General features: G+C 39.8%; 1 protein-coding gene across 12 annotated transcripts in view; it reads right to left on the reverse strand.

The window, feature by feature from the left end:
- The window catches only part of RABGAP1L (RAB GTPase activating protein 1 like), an 852,978-nt gene that overhangs the window by 181,120 nt on the left and 648,744 nt on the right, over positions 1-23,114 (reverse strand). For 10 of the 12 annotated variants that reach the window (XM_054449610.2, XM_054449637.2, XM_054449629.2 and 7 more), the window contains one exon: positions 818-946. In XM_054449610.2, coding sequence (XP_054305585.1) covers positions 818-946 — 129 coding nt within the window. Of the gene's footprint in view, positions 1-817; positions 947-12,372; positions 13,088-23,114 lie in introns of those variants that run through there. The other 2 variants (XM_054449689.2, XM_063648458.1) reach the window with 2 other exon arrangements.

The following is a 23,114-nucleotide window of genomic DNA, read 5'->3' on the forward strand; positions in this document are numbered from 1 at the left end:
ATCCAATCTCCCTTTATCTTCCCCTACTCTCTTTTTTTCACAGCTATTTATCACCTTATAACATGTTAAATAAATAATATATTTATTATGTTGCTTATTGTCTGTTTCCTTCTGCAAGAATGTAAAGTCCCTAAGACCACGATCTCTGTTTGTTTAGGAAAACAATTTATATTTATGTTATAGTTAGATAAAAAGATACCCTGGTATATTGTAGAGGTATAAGAATTAACATCAGTAAATTAGTTCCAAATATTTTAAGAGTGCTCTCTCACCTTAATACTATAAGTTTCTGGAAAGAGTTTTCAATTTCACATTGATTTATAAAATGTGTTTAGTTTTATCAGACATGTGACATGGACCAATGTATCCACAGATATTTGGCAGGTGTGGGATGGGAATGGGTAGATCAAGACTCAAACTTTCCAAGTCACTTAGAGAAATGAAAGCATTGCCTAAGCAAGCTTTTCTTGCTTTGTCCTAAATAATCTTAAAACAGATGGCAAAAGCTAAATACTAAGTCTGCTTCCATGGAAACCACTATCACAGCAGCCCACTCTAGAGCCCCACCTATGAGATAAATGTTTGTCTTCCTATTGTTATAATCTGAGCCTGCCAACTTTCACTCTAAGTCCTACTAGAAGGTACAGCTACTATACACATATTAGCCTGACAAACACATCTGGGAGAAACCAGTTCATACACAGTCTAACCTTAAACATAATCAAACCTTGCAACATATAAAAAAAATTTTACATAATTTGCCATATTATTCTGCACTCATATTTTACCTTTATTATATAAAAACTCATGTTCTTACTTTAATATTGCAAGCCTGCTCCATCAGTCTTCTTGCATTTTCCTCTGCCCTGTATCTCTTTGGAAGCTGAACTCTAAAGAACTTTAAAGCACCTTCAAAATCAGCCTGCAGAAGGTCTTCCTTTGAGGTCTGCAAAATAATCATCAAGAACCGTCATTACATTTCAGCCTTTGAGGACAAATACATTTCAAAAAGAATTTATATTTTCTTTAATATACTTTTATAGCTAAGATCTAAGTTAGTTCCAAACATTTTAAGAAGATATTTCTAACATTTCAATATTTAGATGATGTTGCTATAAGCTGAAATAAATCACCATAAATCACAGAAGCAATCTAAGAGTTAATGAACAAACTAACATACTGAATTCATATTACCTGAAAACTGGAATGATGGTTCCTGGCAAAGCTTACCAAGTTATAGCTCTGAGAAAAGAATAAGGCTAAAAAAGGAAAAGAAATTTAACTCTAGGACTAATCTCCGACTTCAGCTCAATGAACATTTTAAGGATATTATTAAAAAGCTGGCTGAAGACATAGAAAATGCAACCAAAATACATCAGTTACACAATAAACACCTAATGGGAAGATGGCTCTTCAACGAATGACAGCAGCAGTTCAAGTGAAAAGAATAGGAAATTGATCCCATACCTTGAAGAATGCTATGAAAAAGTAAATGAAACAAACCACATAACTACTGATCTCTTATGAAAACTATTGTTTACCAAATTTACTTCTTCAAAAAATAAAAAACCATTTGGAAATAAATATATCTGTGCACAGAAAAAAGACTAAAAAGAAAACAAAATGTTTATCTGTATAGTGGAATCATGGGTTACTACTTATTTTTACTTTCTTTGAGACAGGGTCTCCTTCTGTTGCCCAAGCAGGAGTGCATAGTGCAATCATGGCTCCCTGCAACCTCAACCTCCCAGGCTCAAGTGATCCTCCCGCCTCAGCCTCCTGAGTAGATGGAACTACAGGCACACACCACCACACCCAGCTACTTATTTATTTATTTATTTATTTATTTATTTATTTTTAATAGAGATGGGAGTCTCACTCTGTTGCCCAAGCTGATAACTCCTGGGCTCAGGGTATCTTCCCACCTCAGCCTCCCAAAGTGCTGGGATTACAGGCGTGGGTCACTGTAACCTGAAGGTTATTTTTTTCCATTACATTTTGTTATACTTTCTGTATAACGCTTTTATAATAAGAAAGACAATAAATATTTTAATAAACAGCTATAAACAACTTTGGCAAACACTGTGATACATATTATAGATTTAGGAAGATGAGTACACAGAAGCCAAAAACAAATTAGATGTTTCACTGTCAGTACTTAATAGTCAAAAACTTCAACAATTAAAAAAAGCACCCAGAAATCACGTAACTATATGCTATGTCAAAATACTACTTTATTTAAATTAAAATGTAAAGCTGATTAAAGACTGCACTGAAAAAGTAGGCAGGAAGCCAGAGAAATTCCTGCTTGTAACAGGGTCTCAGTTTTCGTCATCACTACCCTGGTCCAAGTCATTATCATGACTAGCAAGACATGTAGTCCAATCCTAGCAACATCTTGCAATCTAGATTTTAGATCAATGTAAGATCTGAGTGAGACCTTCTCTGAGCACTTAAATTCTTCCTCCTAGCCCATTCCCCACCAGTTCACTTTCCAGTTTTACATCTGTTCCCCTTCTTCCCCTCTTTGTTTGTCTTTCGCACTGCTATATCCACAGCAACAAGAAAAATGCCCAGAATATAGGAGGCACTCAATTAAAATTTGTAACAGAATAAATGAATGAAATCTACTTTCATCTCTCTTTTGCTACAGTTTGCTTCCCTTTTCCCCTGACCTTTAAACAGAAATGTGAAAGAAAAGAACATATTCATACCAGGCAGTTTCACAAAGGTCCACAAATTAGTAATCAAAAAATGGAGCTAGGCTAACAGTGGTAATGAAAAAACAAAAAACTCCAGTACATCTCAGATTTCTCTTTCCTCATAAATATACAGATGCAATAGCGACAAGTGGTGGAGAATGCTTAGCATGCTCTCAACTCACCTTAACTTAGCTGGAAAAGACAGTTACTGGAAACAACTTCAGTCTGAAAGAGAGCCTGTCTAACTAAAATATCAACTGCTGAATTATGGGGGAAAGCGTCCAGCTACCAATTCTACCAGACATACTACACATCCCTAGACTTCCTTTTTCACATGTAATACCAGTTCTGATGTTAGCTCTCTGGTAGTGGTTTGGACAATTCCAGACAAACTGCTTCCAGGGTTTGTAGAGAAACAGGATTAACCCTTTCTTCACTACCGAAAGTCCTCTGAAGGCACCTCTTCTATTTTCAGTGCAATTAACCTCTAGTTACCTGGAAACAGATGCCCCAAAATGGTGACGGGTGATCTCTTCTCTGCAGACAGTAGCATAGTTATCTAATTTTCTAATATTGCCAAGGCCTAATTTGAAATCCAGCCTTTTAGCACATACAAAAGCAGATAGGTTGGTATCAAGAATGAAGAATCCTACATTCTCACACACCGGACCTCTAGTCAAGCAGGGATGGCCATGTAGGCAGAGATGCTGCTTAGGAGAGGCTAATAGCCTCAGGGAGGGTACAGCAATGGGGTTCCCACCAGGGTGGGGCTGAAGCCCAACTCAGGTTAAGTCTCTGGACACGAGAAGCCAGAGTTCCCTGTGGCTGTCCTTTCCTAGACATTGTTGGTGTTGATATTGCTGCAAATCACATGGATTGCCCAGCTCAGTTAAGCTCAAGAAGAGAGGAGATCTGGCAACCATGGGGCAGGGAGGCTCAAGTATACTAAGGTGTGAAAACTGCATCTTATTCAATTTGCTAACCTCAGCCTCTGGAGTACTTGACACATTAAAGGTACTCAGGGTTGCAAAGGATGTAATAAATTCATTTTAACTTCAACTTTGGCAAACTTGTAGTGCTACGTAAGTTTCCCATTTTAAAAATGGGAATATCTTTAATCACAAGTATTTGAGAATGAGGCCGTGCTTGGTGGCTCATGCCTGTAATCCTAGCACTTTGGGAGGCTGAGGCGGGTGGATCACTTGAGGTCAGGGGTTCAAGACCAGCCTGACCAACACGGTGAAACTCCATCTCTACTAAAAATGTAAAAAAAATTTGCCAGACGTGGTGGCGCATGCCTGTAATCCCAGCTACTTGGGAGGCTGAGGCAGGAGAATCACTTGAATCCAGGAGGTGGAGGTTGCAGAGAACCGAGATTGCACCATTGCACTCCAGCCTGGGCAACAAGAGTGAAACTCTGTCTCAAAAACAAACAAACAAACAAACAAACAAAAACACCAACACACACACACACCAAAAAAACAAGTATTTGAGAATGAAATAATTTAAGGCATAAGAATGCATTTTTTGAACTCCAAAAGAAATACAAGGGGTGATAGCATCTGTGTTGCTCAAATATGCTCAAAAATAGATATCTTAGTGACTAAAAGCAGTACCTTGTTCTCACTGATTTTTTTGTTTGTTTGTTTTTTGTTTTTTGAGACAGGGCCTCAATTTGTTGCCCAGGCTGGAGTACATTGGTGCAATCATAGCTCACTGCAGCCTCGAACTCCTGGGCTCAAGAGACCTTCCCACCTTAGGCTCCCGAGTAGCTAGGACTACATGCGTGTGCCACCATGTCAGCTACGTTTTAAGAATTCTTTTTTGGCTGGGCATGGTGGCTCATGCCTGTAATCCCAGCACTTTGGGAGGCTGAGAGGGGCAGATCACGAGGTCAGGAGATTGAGACCATCCTGGCTAACACGGTGAAACCCCATCTCTACTAAAAATAAAAAAATATAAAAAAAAAGAGCCACGAGGTCAGGAGATCAAGACCATCCTGGCTAGCACAGTGAAATCCCATCTCTACTAAAAGTACAAAAAAAATTTTAGCCAGGCGTGGTGGTGGGTGCCTGTAGTCCCAGCTACTGCGGAGGCTGAGGCAGGAGAATGGCATGAACCCAGCAAGCGGAGCTTGCAGTGGGCCGAGATCGCGCCACTGCACTGCACTCCAGCCTGGGCAATAGAGTGAGACTCAATCTCAAAAAAAAAAAAAAAGAATTTGTTGTTGTTGTTGTTGTTGTTTTGTTTTGTTTTTGGTAGAGATGGGGGTCTCGCTATGTTGCACAGGCTAGTCTCAAACTCCTGGCCTTAAGCAGTCCTCCCACCCAGGCCTCCCAAAGTGTTGGGATTACAGATGTGAACCACTGTGCCTGGCCTCACTGATATTTTTAATTCCATAAAGTGGGCAGTCTAAGTTGGAAGAACTTATATTTTTCTTATGGGCTGCAATACAGCTACTTTCATTGTGAATGAAAACAAAAATGCCAGTAAGCAAAAAACAAATAAAACAAAAACCTTGCTTGCCAGTATTCTAGAAGACAACCTGTAGTTAGTCCTACTTTGATTCTGATGGGTTTTTTCCTCCAATTTTCTATCTTCCAGAGATTTCCATAATCATTAAGTATTACCTCAAATGCCTTTGTAATGCCATAAGCAGATTATAAGCTTACAGAGATAACTCTTCATTTGCTGACAACTGTATCTAAGAGGTTTTTCCCTCTACAATTGAGGGATAGACACTTCTTGCTCTGCAAAGACTGAATGTTTTCTTGTTCTGCAAAGATTTGGATGTTTCACTAAGAATTTATCAAAAGTTGTCTGGCTTTTTTTTTTAAAAGAATACTTTTTCAATCATAATTCGTACATATGTATGTGTATTGTCTACATGGTGGGGTCATAAACTTTTTCTTGATTACATATTCATGGCCCAAAATAAAAAATTTGTTAAAAGCCTAACATAAGGTCTGACTACAGAGATAAACATAATTAATATTTTATTACATTTTTTATAGTCCTTTCCCCCATCATTACGTACATATCTTACACATATTTAACAAAATTTGAATCATCCTACACATATTATTTTGTTAAATATATATGCTTTACAGGCCAGGCATGGTGGCTTACACCTGTAATCCCAGCATTTTGGGAGGCCAAGGTGGACGGATCACTTTGAGGTCAGGAATTCGAGACCAGCCTGGTCAACATGGTGAAACCCTGTATCTACTAAAAATACAAAAATTAGCTGGGGATAGTGGCACGTGCCTGTAATCCCAGATACTCTGGAGGCTGAGGCAGGAGGATTGCTTGAACCCGGGACATGGAGGCTGCAGTGAGTTGATATTGCACCACTGCACTCCAGCCTAGGTGACAGAGTGAGACCCTGTCTCAAAATAAATAAATAAATAAGCTTTATGAATGTCAAGCATTAATGTAATGTTATTAGTCTAAAATACAAGTAGTAGTGCTGTTTATGAAAATAAAACATGACTTCAACCAGGGCTCCAGAACCAGTTCTCACCATCCTAGTGCTACTATCTCACCATCCTAGCACTAATTATTGTTATTATTGTTGTTACTTTTTTAGAGGCAGGGTCTTGCTCTGTCATCCAGTCTGGAGTGCGGTAGCACAATCACAGCTCACTAGAGCCTCAAACTCCTGGGCTTAAGCAATCCTCCTGTCTTAGCCTTCCTAGTAGCTTGGACTACAGGCATGCACCAGCATACCTGGCAAATTTGTTTTTTTGTTTGTTTCTTTTACAGATGGGGTCTCGCTATGTTGCCCAGATTGGTTTTTAACTCCTGGCCTCAAGCCATTCTCCTGCCTCAGCCTTCCTAGTAGCTAAGATTACAGGAGTGAGCTACCATGCCTGCACACATACTAATTATTAATGAGCTGGCTATGCAGATAATTAGTGCTTATAATTGAGTTTATAATTGTATGAATACTAAACCCTTACCCTGACAATGAAGAGGCTTAACGAATGATCTTGCGATCATAAGATCTATGCTTTAAAAATGTACCCCTAAAAGGCAGACTAACACTTCAAAAACCAAACCAAGTACCCAAAATAGGTTGTGCTGGCTTCTGGTTTACAATTATACATCTGTGCTCACTGTACAAAATCCCTTCAGGCTAGAAAAACTGATTTAAACTGGAAAGGCTGTTCTTCAACTGGGAAATTCTTAGAGCTTTTCTATATTGCTTTCAGAACAATGGCAAGGGAAGAGTAAAATAATGAAAATGCAACTCCTTTCCCAACATTAGTTAAGTAATGTTAGCCAGAAGATAATACGAATAAGATTTAGACAATTTCAATAAGCAGAGGCATGTTTCCTTCCCTTGGAAAATAAAGAAAATAACTCTACCAGCTTTTAAATAAGAACTAATAGGCCGGGCGCAGTGGCTTACACCTGTAATCCCAGCACTTTGGGAAGCCGAGGAGAGTGAATCACTTGAGGTCACGTGTTCGAAACCAGCCTGACCAACATGGCAAAACCCCATCTCTACTAAAAATAGAAAAATTAGCTGGGTGTGGTGGCGCACACCTGTAGTCCCAGCTACTTGGGAGGCTGAGGCAGGAGAACTGCATGAACCCAGGAGATGGAGTTTGCAGTGAGCTGAGATCATGCCACTGCACTCCAGCCTGGGCAACAGAACGAGACTTTGTCTCCAAAAATAAAATAAAATAAAATAAAATAAGAACTAATAAAGGATGACTTTTTGAAATTAGTGGCTCTACTACACAACCACATCTTTTGCTCCCTGAGCTTTCTGACAAATCCTTTTAAATAATATGAACCATGTTTACCAATTACATTTCAAAGGTGACATTACTTCTTCATTTGAATAGAACTATACAAAAAGATAAAAGTAAAGTCATTTAAACAAGTCCCACTTCTTTTTCCTTTCAAGTAGGTAGGAAGAAATATCCAGAGGGAAAGGTAAGTAGAATGTTAATGTAAATATCCTTTGCACTTACCCCAGTGATATGAATTAAGCAAATTGCCCGGCACATAATAGATATCGACATAAATTTGTTCCATGAATTTATTAAGGCTCCACTTCAAGCATATCCAATATTCAAAAGTCAAGATGTATACAATGGAAATTATGGAGTATATTTAGGACTTATTTTCATATAAAAATTGATTTTTAGATTTTTTGGGGGATATCAGAAGTATACATGGCAACTTCTGCATTTGGGTTTTTAAGTTCTGTTATAAGTTGTAACCTCTCTTTAAAGGGCAATCCTTGCAGCTGTTAACAACAGAGGTAAAAAGGGAAGACATATTTTCCTCTGCTCTTTCATCCTTCCTTAAACTTAATGTTTTAAGAAAGTCTACAAAGTTAAAAACAAACAAGATTAGGATGCAATATATCAGCATAAGTAATTTGATCAAAATGAAACCTTAAAATGGCTACAAAAAGGGACAGCTAGATCATTTGCATATGTATAATCAACCCTCCTTCAATTCACTGTGAAAAATGAGTAGCTGTATTCAAACTCTAGCTAACACTAATTTTAACATATAATGATCTGATAACTTCTTATGGCACATAGTAGCAAAAATTAAAAATCCCGAGGGAGGCCGGGTACAGTGGCTCACACCTGTAATCCCAACACTTTGGAAGGCCAAGCTGGAGAGATCACTTGAGCTCAGGAGTTTTAGACCAGCCTTGGCAAGAATTTCCCAGGTGAAGAACAGCCTTTCCAGTTTTGTAGAGATGAGATGAAACCTCAGCTCTACAAAAAATACAAAAATTAGGCATGGTGGTGGGCGCCTGTAGTCCCAGCTGCTCAGGAGGGTGAGGTGGGAGGATTGCCTGAGCCTGGGAGGCAGAGGTTGCAGTGAGCCAAAATCACACCACTGCACTCCAGCCTGGGTGACTGAGACCTTATCTCAAAAAAAAAAAAAAAAAAATCCAGAGGGAAAAGGGGAGATTTTGAATACGAGCAAAGTCAAAGTTTCTCCTCCTTCTCCAAATATCACACACTTACAGAGTATGGACTCTGGCCACATGCCACTGCTGATACCATTTTCAATGTGTTTTTCCCACTGAAAAATTCAGTGCAAGAGTATCATATTTTAAGGTGAATTTGTTTTTTTTGTTTTTTTTTTAAGACAGAATCTCATTCTGTCACCCAGGCTGGAGTGCAGTGGTGCAACCCACCTTCCGGGTTCAAGTGATTCTCCTGCCTCAGCCTCCCAGAGTAGCTGGGATTATAGGCGCCCATCCCCACACCTGACTAATTTTTGTATTTTTAGGAGACATGGGGTTTTGCCATGTTGGCCAGGCTGGTCTTGAACTCCTGAGCTCAGGTGATCCGCCTGCCTCAGCCTCCCAAAGTGCTGGGATTACAGGCGCGAGCCACTGCGCTTGGCCTGATTTTGTTTTTGAAAGAGGTAGGGTGGGTGGAAATACTTCCACTGTTTGAGTATTAGCTCCAGATGCTTCTATTCCAAACTTCTCACTATTCTTGAATAAATCTTTCTTTAAGGGCCTCTAATAAGCAGCAGATTCTAGGTTTGATTCTTTTAGGGGACTATTCGAAAAAAAAATCTAAATGTGATTCTCTTTCTTATCTTCACTATTTTTATCCTAAATGGCTTGTTTTTCCTTTAGTTATGGTATCTAACAGAATTTTTATTCAGCTAAAAATTTCTGGAGGTCTGAGAACCATTTGAAAGCACAGGCTTTAGAAAAGTGAAATACCACTTAGCTGATGTCTAGGATATCTGCATCTCCTGTTTCAGTATTTTAATTTCACAAAAGAAAAACATGTTTGGTAAATCTACGCATAGAATTTAGGCCTTGTGGTAATATCTAAAATGACATGCTTGTACCTGATTTTTTAAAGGAAAATTGTCCTTTACTGGGTGTACCTTTGAAGGGTAACAAGCAAAAATGCCAAATGTGCATCCTCTATTATATCAGTAACCTTCTTCCAACTGAAGGTTATAGAAGCTTAGAGTTCTAGTAGTTTGATGATCCCTCTGTGAATCAGGGAACAATAAGTAATAAGGCTCAGAGACCAAATCCACAACACTGTCTTGGTAAATCTTCATTTATTTGATTTTTTAAAAAATGACTTGTTTTATAATAAAAAAAAATACTGGGATCTTAAAAGTAAAATAAAGTACTTGTATGTGCTTAACCCACAAGCATTCATGTTTGAAACATGACTAAAAAGGTAAAGAGATGTTTTACACTTTAGTACTTCCTCTTGACTAGAAATGAAAAGACTGCAATACTGCACGTGGCAGGATTCCTCTTAGGAATGTCCTGTGCAGATTAGCCACTGATCCCACATCATTAACCAGTTCAATAACACAAGGCTGAACAACTTCCCCCTGGTACACATGCTAAACTTTGAGCAGTAACTTACTGAATAGCAGATCCCAACTCACAGCCATATTGCTAATTAAAGAACTTGTAATTTCCCAAAATGTAGAGTACCCTAGAATTACCAATAATTTTACAAGTGCAACTGTGTAAAACAAAGCCAGAGATTTTCAAGTGGCCCCCAAGATAAATCAGCATATGCTTTTCTTTTTCTTTTTGAGATGGAGTTTAGCTCTTATTGCCCAGGCTGGAGTGCAATGGCGCGATCTCGGCTCACCGCAATCTCTGCCTCCCAGATTCAAGCAATTCTCCTGTCTCAGCCTCCCAAATAGCTGGGATTACAGGAGCATGCCACCACGCCCAGCTAATTTTGTATTTTTAGTAGAGATGGGGTTTCTCCATGTTGGTCAGGCTGGTCTCAAACTCCCGACCTCAGGTGATCTGCCTGCCTCGGCCTCCCAAAGTGCTGTGTATACAGGCACGAGCCACTGCATCTGGCCTAGCATATGCTTTTCACACATAATGCAAGTGGCATTATTACTTAGGCTCTAACTGACAGAGCCTAAGTAAGGTCTCAAGACCACCTGAGAGATGCACTACTTCAGATGCCTAATTTGGCAACCAAACAGAGTTGGTACAATTGCAATACACAGATATACATGACCTCCAAAGAGCTCAAGCTTGAGAACCCAACTCCCTGTGGATTTTATTGCTAATTAATTTTTTCAGACTAGAGGCAGTTTAAATTCATCCCTAATGCAGAGTTGAATATGCAAAATATTCTTAATTACCAATTTATGTTTTCCTTCAAAACACTGAAAATGTAAATGCCAAAGAGAGGTGGCACCAAATTACTGGAAAGTTACCATTGGAAGCCTTTGAGTCACAAAGTTGAGTAGTCTTTAGGATGCAGAAATATATTAGACCAAGCCTGATTCCTCAGAGATGTAGAGAATTTGTTGAAATATAGTTTAGCACTTCACAATATCAAAACTCCTGAAATAAAATGCTTATTTCACTTACAAAACAAAACAAAACAAAACCCCTTTCTAAATAGAATCATGAATCCTTAGTTTTCTCCTTTATTAAGAAAAAGATGAGGTTCAGGGAAATAATGACATCACCTGGACATTAAAACACATGTCTTCAGCTCTTTTTATTTCTTCTTTAAATGACAAAGGAACTATATTTCTCAAAAATAACTCCCCTATAATTGTATGCTAGTCATTGCATCAAACTTTGTTTTGCAATGACAAATAGACTTTACTTAGGATGAGAAATTTCTTATTTACACAGCTACCTAACATGTCTGTTATGATTGTACAGAGGAGATTATATTTGCATGTAAATACATACATAAAGACTGAACTAGTAATTGTAAAGATAAGTATAAATAGAGATGAACTATAGTGAAGGGAGATATGGGAGAGAAAAGAGTTAAATTCAGTCATGTAAATACTGTACTGAAAAGACTTTAATATGAGAGAACCATAATGAGGAAATAGTCTAAAATGGTATTAAACTCCATTCTATAAAACAGACAAGGCTAAATTATTCTTATTCCATTACCACATAATGGTATAGGACTACTGTAAACCAATTACCTTATAGAATAGTTGCTAGGTATAGTTCTCAAGCCTGCAACAGCGATTGTGGGTATTTAATTTTAACCCTTGGTAGGAAATGAGGAAGGGTGATTTTTCTCTTATTCAGGAAATCAAATAACAAGCAAGTCAGACTTCCCAGATTCACAGCACAGAAGCCAGCAGCTTTAAGCTGTTTCACAGATAAACAGTTCAATCATTCTAGGAGAGAAACCTACAATTTCCTACCAAAGTATTTTTAGGTGGTAAAATTCTCTATCAAAAAACAAAACAAAACAACAATCAAATTGGCAATCAAATGGGGAGGTTAGAAACCAAACCACACGCAGTCTAGATAAGTTGCTATGTCTGTTGTAAAATTTAACCCTTTGGAGATATAAATAACAGAATGCCTACATCAAGCACTTGGGTATTCTGCTTTATTGCTGAGCCTAGCCAGGCAGAAAACCATTTTTTTGCTGCCACAGAGATAATGCCACTAATGTGACCCTGGGCTCTGAGAAAAGAGCCATGATCTCCTCTAACCAATTAAGGGATGGTGTGGACCAGGCTCCAAATGAGCTGCACAACAGTGGCCACTCAGCATTTCCTTCTCGGCAGAATGGGGAGAAGGAGAAGAAAAACAGAGACCACAAGCCTCTTTCAGAGATACAACGAATTTTCACAGAGGATAGCAGATTCCCTACAAATGAAGTTCAATGAAAAACAATCTCACCGCCAGAAGCCGAGGCACAAACAGACGATGCCCCATCCCCAGAAGTTCCAGCACTCGACACGCATACTCATTCACCAGCTTGCTCCTCTCGTCGTGCATGTCCTGGGACTTTTTGACAGGAGGTGTGAGCTTAGCAGCTGGGGCTGGGCAGGGCACCCCTTCTTCCATGAGCACTAAGTAGGTATCCAGAATGAGAAAGATGGATCTCTTATCCACAATTTTAAGAACTGCGGTGGGAGGGGAGCCAGGTTTAGGTCTCCCTGGGAGGACGTACAAGCCAGTCTGTGGTGGGAATTGTCAGCTAATGTCTCCACAAGAAAAACATTTTGGCTAAATTATCCACTGCGAGAACCCCAAAGTAGACTGGAAAATGAAAATGAAATCAAGTACTGATCTAAATAAAAAACGGCAAAAGCAATCGAATGCGAGAAAATGGCCAAGAGTGATGCAGGAGAGTTCAGATACATGTGTAAAAACGGACAAGCTGCTTAGAAGGGTCTAGCATGTGAGAATGTGTGAGTGTGTGTATGTGTGTGCGAGAAAGGGTGTGTGTCTATGTGTGAGAAGACAGCAGCAGCAGTAGCCAGGAAGCCAGGGCAGTTGTGAAGCTGCAAGGAGAAAAGGATGAGCTCATTGCAATCCTCGATTCGTGACAAGCAGCCCTGTTGTTGCTGCTGCTGCTGCTGCTACTGCTGCTGCTGCTGCCTCTCGCTGTGAATCAGTAATGAAGGGGTAGGAAAGGAAGGGGAGGGAAGAGGAGGAGGTAGGTGAATGAGCATGCAGAGTGTGTCTCAGGGGAGAATGCTGTAATAAGAAGCCAATGGCGTGCCATTGGACAGATGCGCTTCCCCCTCCCAGTCTACCTTCAATCAGTGTTAGTCTGACAGCTTATGCTGTTGAATCCTAAGCCACAGAGAGATGAACTAGCTTTTCCTAACATGTGATGCTCACAGAGAAAAACCAGACAGCCAGTCATCTGAACGGCTGACCTTTATTCACTCTTGCTTTCTAACAACAAGAATAGATCTTATACTTGTATTTAAAGTGGGATGTTCCAATCCTTAGTAGATGACTGAAACTGCTACAGAAGAGAGGTATCAGGGTAAAATGATAGAGTATGGACAGAAGAGCCAAAGACCAAGCATCCAAGAAATGACACACCCTCAAGTTGAAGTGTTTATGCAATAATAATGACTCTTTGCAATGCAAATACAAGAAGTATTTCAGGATTCTGGGAAGGCTGGCCACGATTAAAAGGAAGATTTTTGTAAACAAGCAATATGATAAATAATAAAAACCTAACACATATTAAGAGTATACATTTAAAGAACTATTAGAATCAAAATTCTCAAAGCAAAAATAACTTTTGTATGCCACAGATCTTGATAAACACTCAGTTAATAGTTGAAAACATTGTTCTGATAAATCTCTGGTCAAATTAATCCTTCCCCAGTAATAATACAAAAATTATCCATAGTTCAAAATTTTACAATCTTAGTGCTAATGTGTTATATTAATTTACTTGTTGTGAATAAATAATCAGTTGTAGCCAAATGAAGGCAAAATGACAAAATCACCATAGGGACAGTCTCTTAACTTTATCCCAACAATTAACTAATCCATATTCAGCATCTTGATTCTGTGGTTCTGTAGTTGCTCTCTTAAGTACCAGGCTGGTTTCTCCATACAAATTACAGCATGATACAAAGAGAAACAAGGCTAAGAGAGCCAGAGCATGTATTTTGTGAGTCTTAGTTTTCTACTCTGACAAATAAGAGTTACATATCTACAAATAACCAAATAGAAACATATTTATTGATGTATGTCTGTAGGCCTAAATAAATAGATTAATTATGAAAATGAGCTTAAAGAAATAGGAATGGAGATCTGCCTCCCTTAACAATATATTATTTGGTTTCGTTTTTCCAAAATCTCAGAAAAACAAGAATTTTAAGAAATTTAACATTTAAAGTATTATTTAACAAGTTATTTTAAATGAAATATGTATATGTTGCTGTCAAGCCTTTTATCTCTTCCAAAAATGATTTCTTTTTTTTTTTTTTTTAATTTATTTGTTTGAAATGGATTGTCACTCTGTCACCCAGTCTGGAGTGCAGTGGCAGCATCTCGGCTGCAAGCTCTGCCTCCCGGGTTCACATCATTCTCCTGTCTCAGCCTCTGGAGTAGCTGGGACTACAGACGCCTGCCACCACACCCGGCTATTTTTTTTTTTTTTTTTTTTTTTTTAGTAGAGATGGGGTTTCACTGTGTTAGCCAGGGTGGTCTCGATCTCCTGACCTTGTGATCCGCCTGCCTCGGCCTCCCAAAGTGCCAAATGATTTCTTAACAAACTAAATAAAGTAGAGCTAGGCACAGTAGTGTGTGCCTGTATTCCCAGCTACTCCAGAGGCTGAGGTGGGAGGATCCTTTGAGCTCAGGAGTTCCAGGCTGTAATGTGCTACGTTCCTGCCTGTGAACAGCCACTACACTCTAGCCTGGGCAACATAGTGGAACCCCATCTCTAAAAACAAAAACAAAAAACTATGCAAAGTAAAGATCTTAATGTAAAATGATCATAAGCATAGAATATTACGTATATACAAATAAATTTCAGGTCCCTAAAGTTTTGGAGTAAATGTTTGATGTACTGCCTAGGATGAGGATAGGTTCAGCTGGAAGAGGGAGACCATAAGAAGGAAAAGGTTCTGGGCCTTTCATACTCTATCCCTAAACACACACGCACACCCACACACACACACCACACACCACACCCCCCCCCCACACACACACATCCCCCCACACCTCCCCACATCCCACACACACCACACACACACTCCCCACACACCCCCACACACACCCCACACACCCACACTCCCACTCCACACTACACACCCACACACCACCACATACACCCCCACACATCACACCCCCCACACCCTCCTACACGCACCCACAGACACACCACACACACACCCCCTACACACACATCCCACACACCACATACACACACATCCCACACACCACATACACACACACACCCAACACCACACACATCAGACACACACACACCCCCCTCAGCTCCATTTTTGCCTTGTATATATACTGGTGTTCTGCATTAAATTTTGTTTGATAGGACTGTGCTACTGCTATGTACAGCACTGCCATAGACATTTCACATTTAAGAACAAGGGAACATCCTGAATTGCTCTTAAATGTGAATGAAGAATTCAGTGACTTCTTAGGTTATAGGATTTTTTTCTAGTTGACTTTTTAAAGGGTAGGGAAGATGTTTCCACTCAACTAACTTGGTCCTGAAAAGTACTAGCTGAAGCATTTTTTCTTACATAAACCAGAAACAGGACTTTCCCAAAAAGATTCCAGTAAAAATAAGTAAAAATTAATCAAATGATTTTGGAACTGTATGGTTTGGCTCTGATGCTCACAAAAAGAAGTTAAAATCATATATACTATGTATTAAATGTAATAATTAAAATATGATTTTTTTTTTGAGACAGAGTCTCGCTCTGTTGCCCAGGCTGGAATGCAGTGGCGTGATCTCAGCTCATTGCAACCTCTGCCTCCCAGGTTCAAGCCATTCTCCTGCCTCAGCCCCCCGAGTAGCTGGGATTACAAGCATGTGCCACCATGCCCGGCTAACTTTTGTATTTTGAGTAGAGACGGGGTTTCACCATGTTGGCCAGGCTGGTCTTCAACTCCTGACCTCATGATCTACCCACCTCGGCCTCCCAAAGTTCTGGGATTACAGGTGTGAGCCACCGTGCCCAGCAAAATATGTTATCTTAATGAGCAAACCAAGTTTCACTTAAAACATTTAGGTACGTTTAACAAAATGCTGTGTACAAGGCACTACAACAAGCGGTCATGTATTTCAGTTTCCCCATCAAAAATCCCTCATGCTTCCTTTGTGCTTCCCCTCAAAAATCCTTGCATTCAAAATTTCCATCATTTAGCCCTGGTCCTTTTCTCAGGATATTCTTTAAGAATAGAAAGTTCATCAATATCAGGTAAAATGATTCTTCTAGAACACTACTTGGTGAAATGAAAAAAGAGATTCTAGGGATTTTTGAAGCCCTAAAAGCATCACTCATTTCAGTGAGCTTTTCCTCCTCTTCCTCTCCAAATCCCAAATACTTTTTTTATTGTTGTTGAGATTCAGTAATAAATCACAGAACACTCTTCTTTTGAAATGGGGTCTTGCTATGTTACCCAGGCTGATCTTGAACTCCTGGGCTCAAGGGATCTCCTACCTCAGCCTACTGAGTAGCTGGGATTATAAGCATGCACCCAATAGAACACTTCACAGAAAACATTTCTGAGTTATAAAGTAGTCCATAAAATGGAATAATAGAAAAGAAACTCTTCTGATTTAACTAGTTAATAATGCATGATTTCTCACATTTCTTTTGGATGAATCACCCATAGAGGAGAAAAACTTATTCCCTCTATCCTCCTAGGTTCTCTGCCTGGGGCCCTGCAAATAAGTCTTGAGACAATACAGGTTAGCAAGATAAACATAAACAGAACTTTATTAACACATGTAGTATGCACACACATGGGAGAAACTCAGTAATGACTAACTCAAAGGAGTGGTTAATACTTGGGGTTGAGGCCAGGCACAGTAGCTCACACCTATAATCCCAGGACTTTGGGAGGCCAAGGCAGGCAGATGGCTTGAGCCCAGGAGTTCAAGACCAGCCTGAGCAACATGGCAAAAACCTTGTCTCTACAAATAATAATAATAATTATTAATCATGGTGGCACACACCTGTAGTCGGAGCTAACCAGGAGGCTGAAGTGGGAGGATCACTTGAGCCTGGAAGGCCAAGGCTGCAGTGAGCCACTGTTGTGCCACTACACTCCAACCTTGGAGAGAAAGTGAGACCCTGTCTCAGAAAAACAAAAACTTGGGACTTGGGGTTTATTAGCATGTTAAGAAGGAACAATACTTCTGTAGAGAAGTGATAAAACAAAGGAAAAGGACTTTGAGCTTCTAGGGTGACAAATTGTAGGAAGGCAAATATATGGGGAAACTTATGACAGATAAAGACTAGTTAATAAGGTTTGTTTGTATAGACTCTTTCTTGGTGCCATCTCCTCTCCATTTATAAGGTTGCTATCCCTTTCCTGGTATGGAAAGTGAGTGGCGAGGCACCTTCACAAGAGGAATTTATGTTTGACTTTCAGGCATACGGGGGATGGCAGAGAGCTCGTCCTGTGTCTGCTTTTCCTCAGTCGCCTTTACCTCAAAATAATCCTCATGCCACAGTGATATATTGGCGGGGAGGGGTGACATATTCTGAATCTTTTCATACCCAATAAGAGAGTAAGAGAAAAAACCAGGCGATGGTCCCAAAGCCATGGTCTAACAACTAGAAGTGTCATTCTCTGGAGTACTGGAAGCAGGTGGTCAGTGCTGCAATCCCAATTAGAGCCTTGCACTTGAAAATGCTCTTCCTGAACCACTCCACTGTGTCATGGTTATCAGACATGTTCAGGACACATATAGATTTCCATTGTAAAATGAAAAGCACATTTGACTTAATTCATGGACCTATAATTAAGAAAACTGAATGTAACAAACCATGCTAGGTAGTTATTTCAGTAGTTACAAAAATGAAAAAGGAAACACTTTCTGACCCGCAGGTGCTTAAAATTAGGGAGGTATCCAAATACAAAGATAAAGTAGGGTGTGATGGACACTATAAAAGGGGTGACACACTGTGTGCTATGAGGTAGGTATGTCTTTGTTGTCCACAGTAGATGCAGACAAAAGTGGGTTTATACTACTGGGATGGGCCTAGACAAAAATCCAACAGTAACGAGAATTAAATATATCTCTAAGACCAAAATAGGGCATTGCTTATTACATCATCTTTTAGTCACATTTACTAGCTGTATGACATGAATAAGTTACTTAGCCTTCTGAGCTTCTGTATGGCAACATCACCTAGCTGGCAAAACTGCTCTGAAAATTTAATAAATTAATGCATACAAAGGAATCTCTCGTAGTGCCTAGCACATGGTAGGTGCTCAATAACTAGTAGTTTTTTTCATTCTTTCCAGGAAATCACATAGAAGGAAAGAAAATGTGTAAAAATACATTGCGTTTATCTGGGTTAGGGTTTAGAAAGACAAAAAGTACTTTGGATATATTCACAATAGAAAGAGAGTCAAACACTGAAAAGACATTCCTGTCAGATCACCTGCCTCTTCGGTTCACTAAGACACAGACACATCAATAAGTAGCAAAGGATCCATGCCCTTCTTGACTAGGAGAGCAAAACCTAATTCTCTAGCTATTCTTTGCCTGATTGACTATTTTTTAAAAGATGAACCTTCAATGATTTTGCAGGTTCCTAAGATCCAGCAAACAGGTCAAAATATAGATGACACAGTGAGTAGTAGTGCCATCGTGGTACTGTAAAATCCTGCACAAATCACACTCTTTCTTTCATTCAAGTCTTGATTCTGGGCCGGGCATGGTAGCTCACGCCTGTAATCGCAGGACTTTGGGAGGCTGAGGTGGGAGGATCGCTTGAGGTCAGGAGTTCGAGACCAACCTGGCCAACATATCATAAACCTGTCTTTACTAAAAATACAAAAATTAGCTGGGTGTGGTGGTACATACCTGTAATCCCAGCTACTGGAGAGGCTGAAGCAGGAGAATCGCTTGAACCTGGGAGGCAGAGGTTGCAGTGAGCCAAGATCATGACACTGCACTCCAGCCTGGGTGACACAGTGAAAATCCATCTCAAAAAAAAGAAGTCTTGATTTTGCTCAACACTGTACTATATGCTTCTGGATACAGAAAGACAGATCAGATGCTGCTTTCTAACTTTAAGGATTATTCAAGCTACTTAAAGAAAAGCTAAAATGAAATGTAATGAGACTGAACTTACAAGTTATATCACAGGGAAACAAGTCTCATTATTTTATAGTTGGAACTCAAACATCGAAGAATTAGAGTACAATACAAAAGATACTGTGCAGTTACCTGACATTTTGGTGGGTGGTTGAGGTCACATGTTTATAGCATCTCTGTAAAATACTGTAGACTTACCTAGCTTTTTAGGACCGCTCTAACCTTGTAAAATTTAAGGCATAACTGTTAAAGAAGGTTGTTTTTAAATAGAAAGGAGAACTTTCCCCTATCAAAAGCAATTTAATAACATTCTGAATAGTCTTGGTAGCATCACTAATACTTATTGCCAATTCTTGTGATCAGATTCTACTGTAATGCCTTTATTAATGTAAGAATGTCTTATGGTCTGTAGAGAATCATTTTGTTTCTACTTGGTTTTTCTTTTTCTTTTTTTTTTTGGAGATGGAGTTTCGCTCTTGTTAACCAGGCTGGAGTGCAGTGGCATAATCTTGGCTCACTGCAACCTCTGCCGCCTGGGTTCAAGTGATTCTCCTGCCTCAGCCTCCCAAGTAGCTGGGATTACAGGCGCTCGCCACCACACCCTGCTAATTTTGTATTTTCAGTAGAGACGGGGTTTCACCATGTTGGTCAGGCTGGTCTCGAACTCCTGACCTCAGATGATCCACCCGCCTTGGCTTCCCAAAGTGCTAGGATTACAGGCGTGAGCCACTGCTCTGGCCTGTTTCTACTTCTATGTCATTATTGACATGTAGCTCAATAGGCTGCTTATTTTATTACTGGACATTTAGGAAAGGGCTATACTGTACATAGTAAGCCGGACATCTGAAACTTCTAGTAACTAGGCTCAGTTATATATAGTTTTAATTGCTTTATTGAGTATGGCTGACATACAGAAAGTTGTAGATATTTTATATGTATAACTTGATGTACTTTGCCATAAGTATACACTTGTGAAACCATTATCACTATCAGTGCCATAAACTTATCCATCATCTCTAAAAATTTCCTCCTATTCCCTTTGTTTTGTTTTTCCTTTTGTGGTTAGAGCACTTCCTATAAGAGTCACCTCAATTAAATATTTTATAGCAACACAGACTAAGTCTACTTCTTTTTTTCCATGTGACATTAATTAAAATATTCAAAGACAGTCTTAATTTTCTTTTCTCTAAGCTAATCATCCCTGCTGTTAACTGGTTCTCCTATGAGGTGGTTTCTGGACCATTCTAGACTATTCACAATCATGCTTGCTACTTCAAGAACACACTTTGGACAGTATCTCTCATAGGGCTGCCCACACTGAAACAGATACTCTAGATATAACAGAATAATAAAGTAATGAAACCTTGTTGGACCCTAGAAAACACCAAGGTCTAACATGTTTATCCTGTTGAAAAGACTGAGGCAGTAGATAAGTGACTGCTCATGATCATAAAACTTGTCCGAGGCAAAGTCAGGAAGCCAAGATCTTCAGAGCACAGATGCACAGCAGGGAACCTAGCATTTCCTGCACCGTAATTTGGTCTTTCAACTAATGTAGCCCATAAAGAACCTATCTTATTAGAAAGATTATGCTTCACTACTTTATTCCACATGGAACTGATCCGGAACCTGAGCCTGCCATCTGGTAAGAAAGAATCTAAGATTCTGAGGTTGAGTTGAGAAGGGGTATCCACAAGTCTGCCTTGAGAACTGTCACTTCTAAACACACAGTTGTTATAATAAAGCACATCTGCCTTCTCAGTTTTTAACTGATAAGCACTCTCTTTTCCAAATGAACAGTTCAAGGAGCTACATCCTTGGCAGCTCAGCCACAGCATCTCTGTAAGAGCTGCTTTCTTGAAGCCACATTAGTGGCACAGGCTTGAAAATGGAATGCTATCTCAGTTCATCCCCTTTCCTGGACAGTGTGGATAAAGCTCATACTTATTTTCAAGCTTAAGCAGAAGGTATAAACATATGTTAGCAGAAGCCTGTTTTTAAATTTTGAATTGATCAGATTAAAATTATCGTGTATAGAATCTAGACTATTCCCTGATCCTCTCAAGCTAGACCAGCATTTTTTTTATCTTTATGTGTGTGTATTGTCACTGCTGTTAAAAAATAATGAGGTGTCGTACTCATCCTAGTAAGTTGTGAATTGTCTCTACCTTCTTCCTGTGGTCCATCTCCAATTCCCTATTAAATTTGCAATCTCTAACATCTTCATCTTCATATTACACAGAATGTTAGGTATAGTTTAACAGCTGTCACTGTAAAAAATAATATTTTCAAAGGAGGAGTTATATGGGCCAACCCATGTATTAGCAAGTGAATTTATTTCTACAAAATTAATATGTCAAGATAGGGACATTCATTTTTTTCTTTTTCTTTTTCTTTTTTTTTTTTTTTGAGATGGAGTCTCTCTTCTTCACCCAGGCTGGAGTGCAATGGCACGATCTTGGCTCACTGCAACCTCTGTCTCCTGGGTTCAAGCAATTCTCCTGTCTCAGCCTCCCAAGTAGCTGGGATTACAGGCACGTGCCAGCACGCCGGGCTAATTTTTGTATTTTTAGTAGAGACGGGGTTTCACCATGTTGGCCAGGCTGGTCTCAAATTCCTGACCTCAAGTGATCCACCCACCTCAGCCTTCCAAAGTGCTGGGATTACAGGTGTAAGCCACCACGCCCAGCCTCATTTTTTTTTCTTGAAATGGACAAGTCCATGTTGTGAAACAAAGGTGGTAATAGATTGCACAGCCTCCTCCCACTCTAGCTCTCCCACCATACATAAACACATACCCCCCGCCCCCTGCCCACACACACACACACACACACACTCATGGCTTCAAATGGATTCAGCAGAATTTCAGAAGGGCCTCTGCACTGTTTTTGCCGCCAATCTTCGTATGGCTAGCTCTACTGCATCATTCAATTCCAATGTCATTTTGCCCACAGAGGCTTTCTCTTTTCTTTTTTTTTCACTTTTGTCGCCCAGGCTAGAGTGCAATGGTGCAATCTCGGCTCACTGCAACCTCTGCCTCCTGGGTTCAAGTGATTCTCCTGACTCAGCCTACTGAGTAGCTAGGATTACTGGCATTCAAAAAGAGCCAGCTACCATGCCTGGCTAATTTTGTATTTTTAGTAGAGACAGGGTTTCACCATGTTGGTCAGGCTGGCCTCAAACTCCTGACCTCAGGTGATCCACCCACCTTGGTCTCCCAAAGTGCTGGGATTACAGGCATTAGCCACCGTGCCTGGCCCAGAGGCCTTCTCTCTTACCATCTTTATCTAATGAAGGGCAGTAAAAAATTGGTATTATTTCTTTTATGACATTTATCACCACTTGAAATTGTTTTCTTACTTCTTTGTTATGTATTCTTTTTTTTTTTTTTTTTTTTTTTTGAGACAAAGTCTTGCTCTGTCTCCCAGACTGGAATGCAGTGGCATGATCTCGGCTCACTGCAACCTCTGCCTCCCAGGTTTCAGTGATCCTCGTGTCTCAGCCTCTTGTGTAGCTGGAACCACAGGTGTGAGCCACCACACCCAGCCAATTTTTTTGTATTTTTAGTAGAGATGGGGTTTCACTATGTTGGCCAGGCTGGTCTTGAACTCCTGGCCTCCAGTGATCTGCCCACCTCAGCCTCCCAAAGTGCTGAGATTACTGTCATGAGCCACCATACCTGGCCAGTTATGTATTATCTCTGTACCCAATTAGAAAATATAAGGGCAGGCTTACAGTGGAGAAGAGCAAGAGATTCAAAAAATCTTAATTGACAAGGGTATGAGAGGGAAACAAACACAAAATAAGATCCTTGTCTCAGCTTCTTCTATTAATTCATTCATTTTCATTTTGAAATATT

The sequence above is a fragment of the Pongo pygmaeus genome, chromosome 1, assembly GCF_028885625.2.
Source record: "Pongo pygmaeus isolate AG05252 chromosome 1, NHGRI_mPonPyg2-v2.0_pri, whole genome shotgun sequence".
Lineage (NCBI taxonomy): Eukaryota > Metazoa > Chordata > Mammalia > Primates > Hominidae > Pongo > Pongo pygmaeus.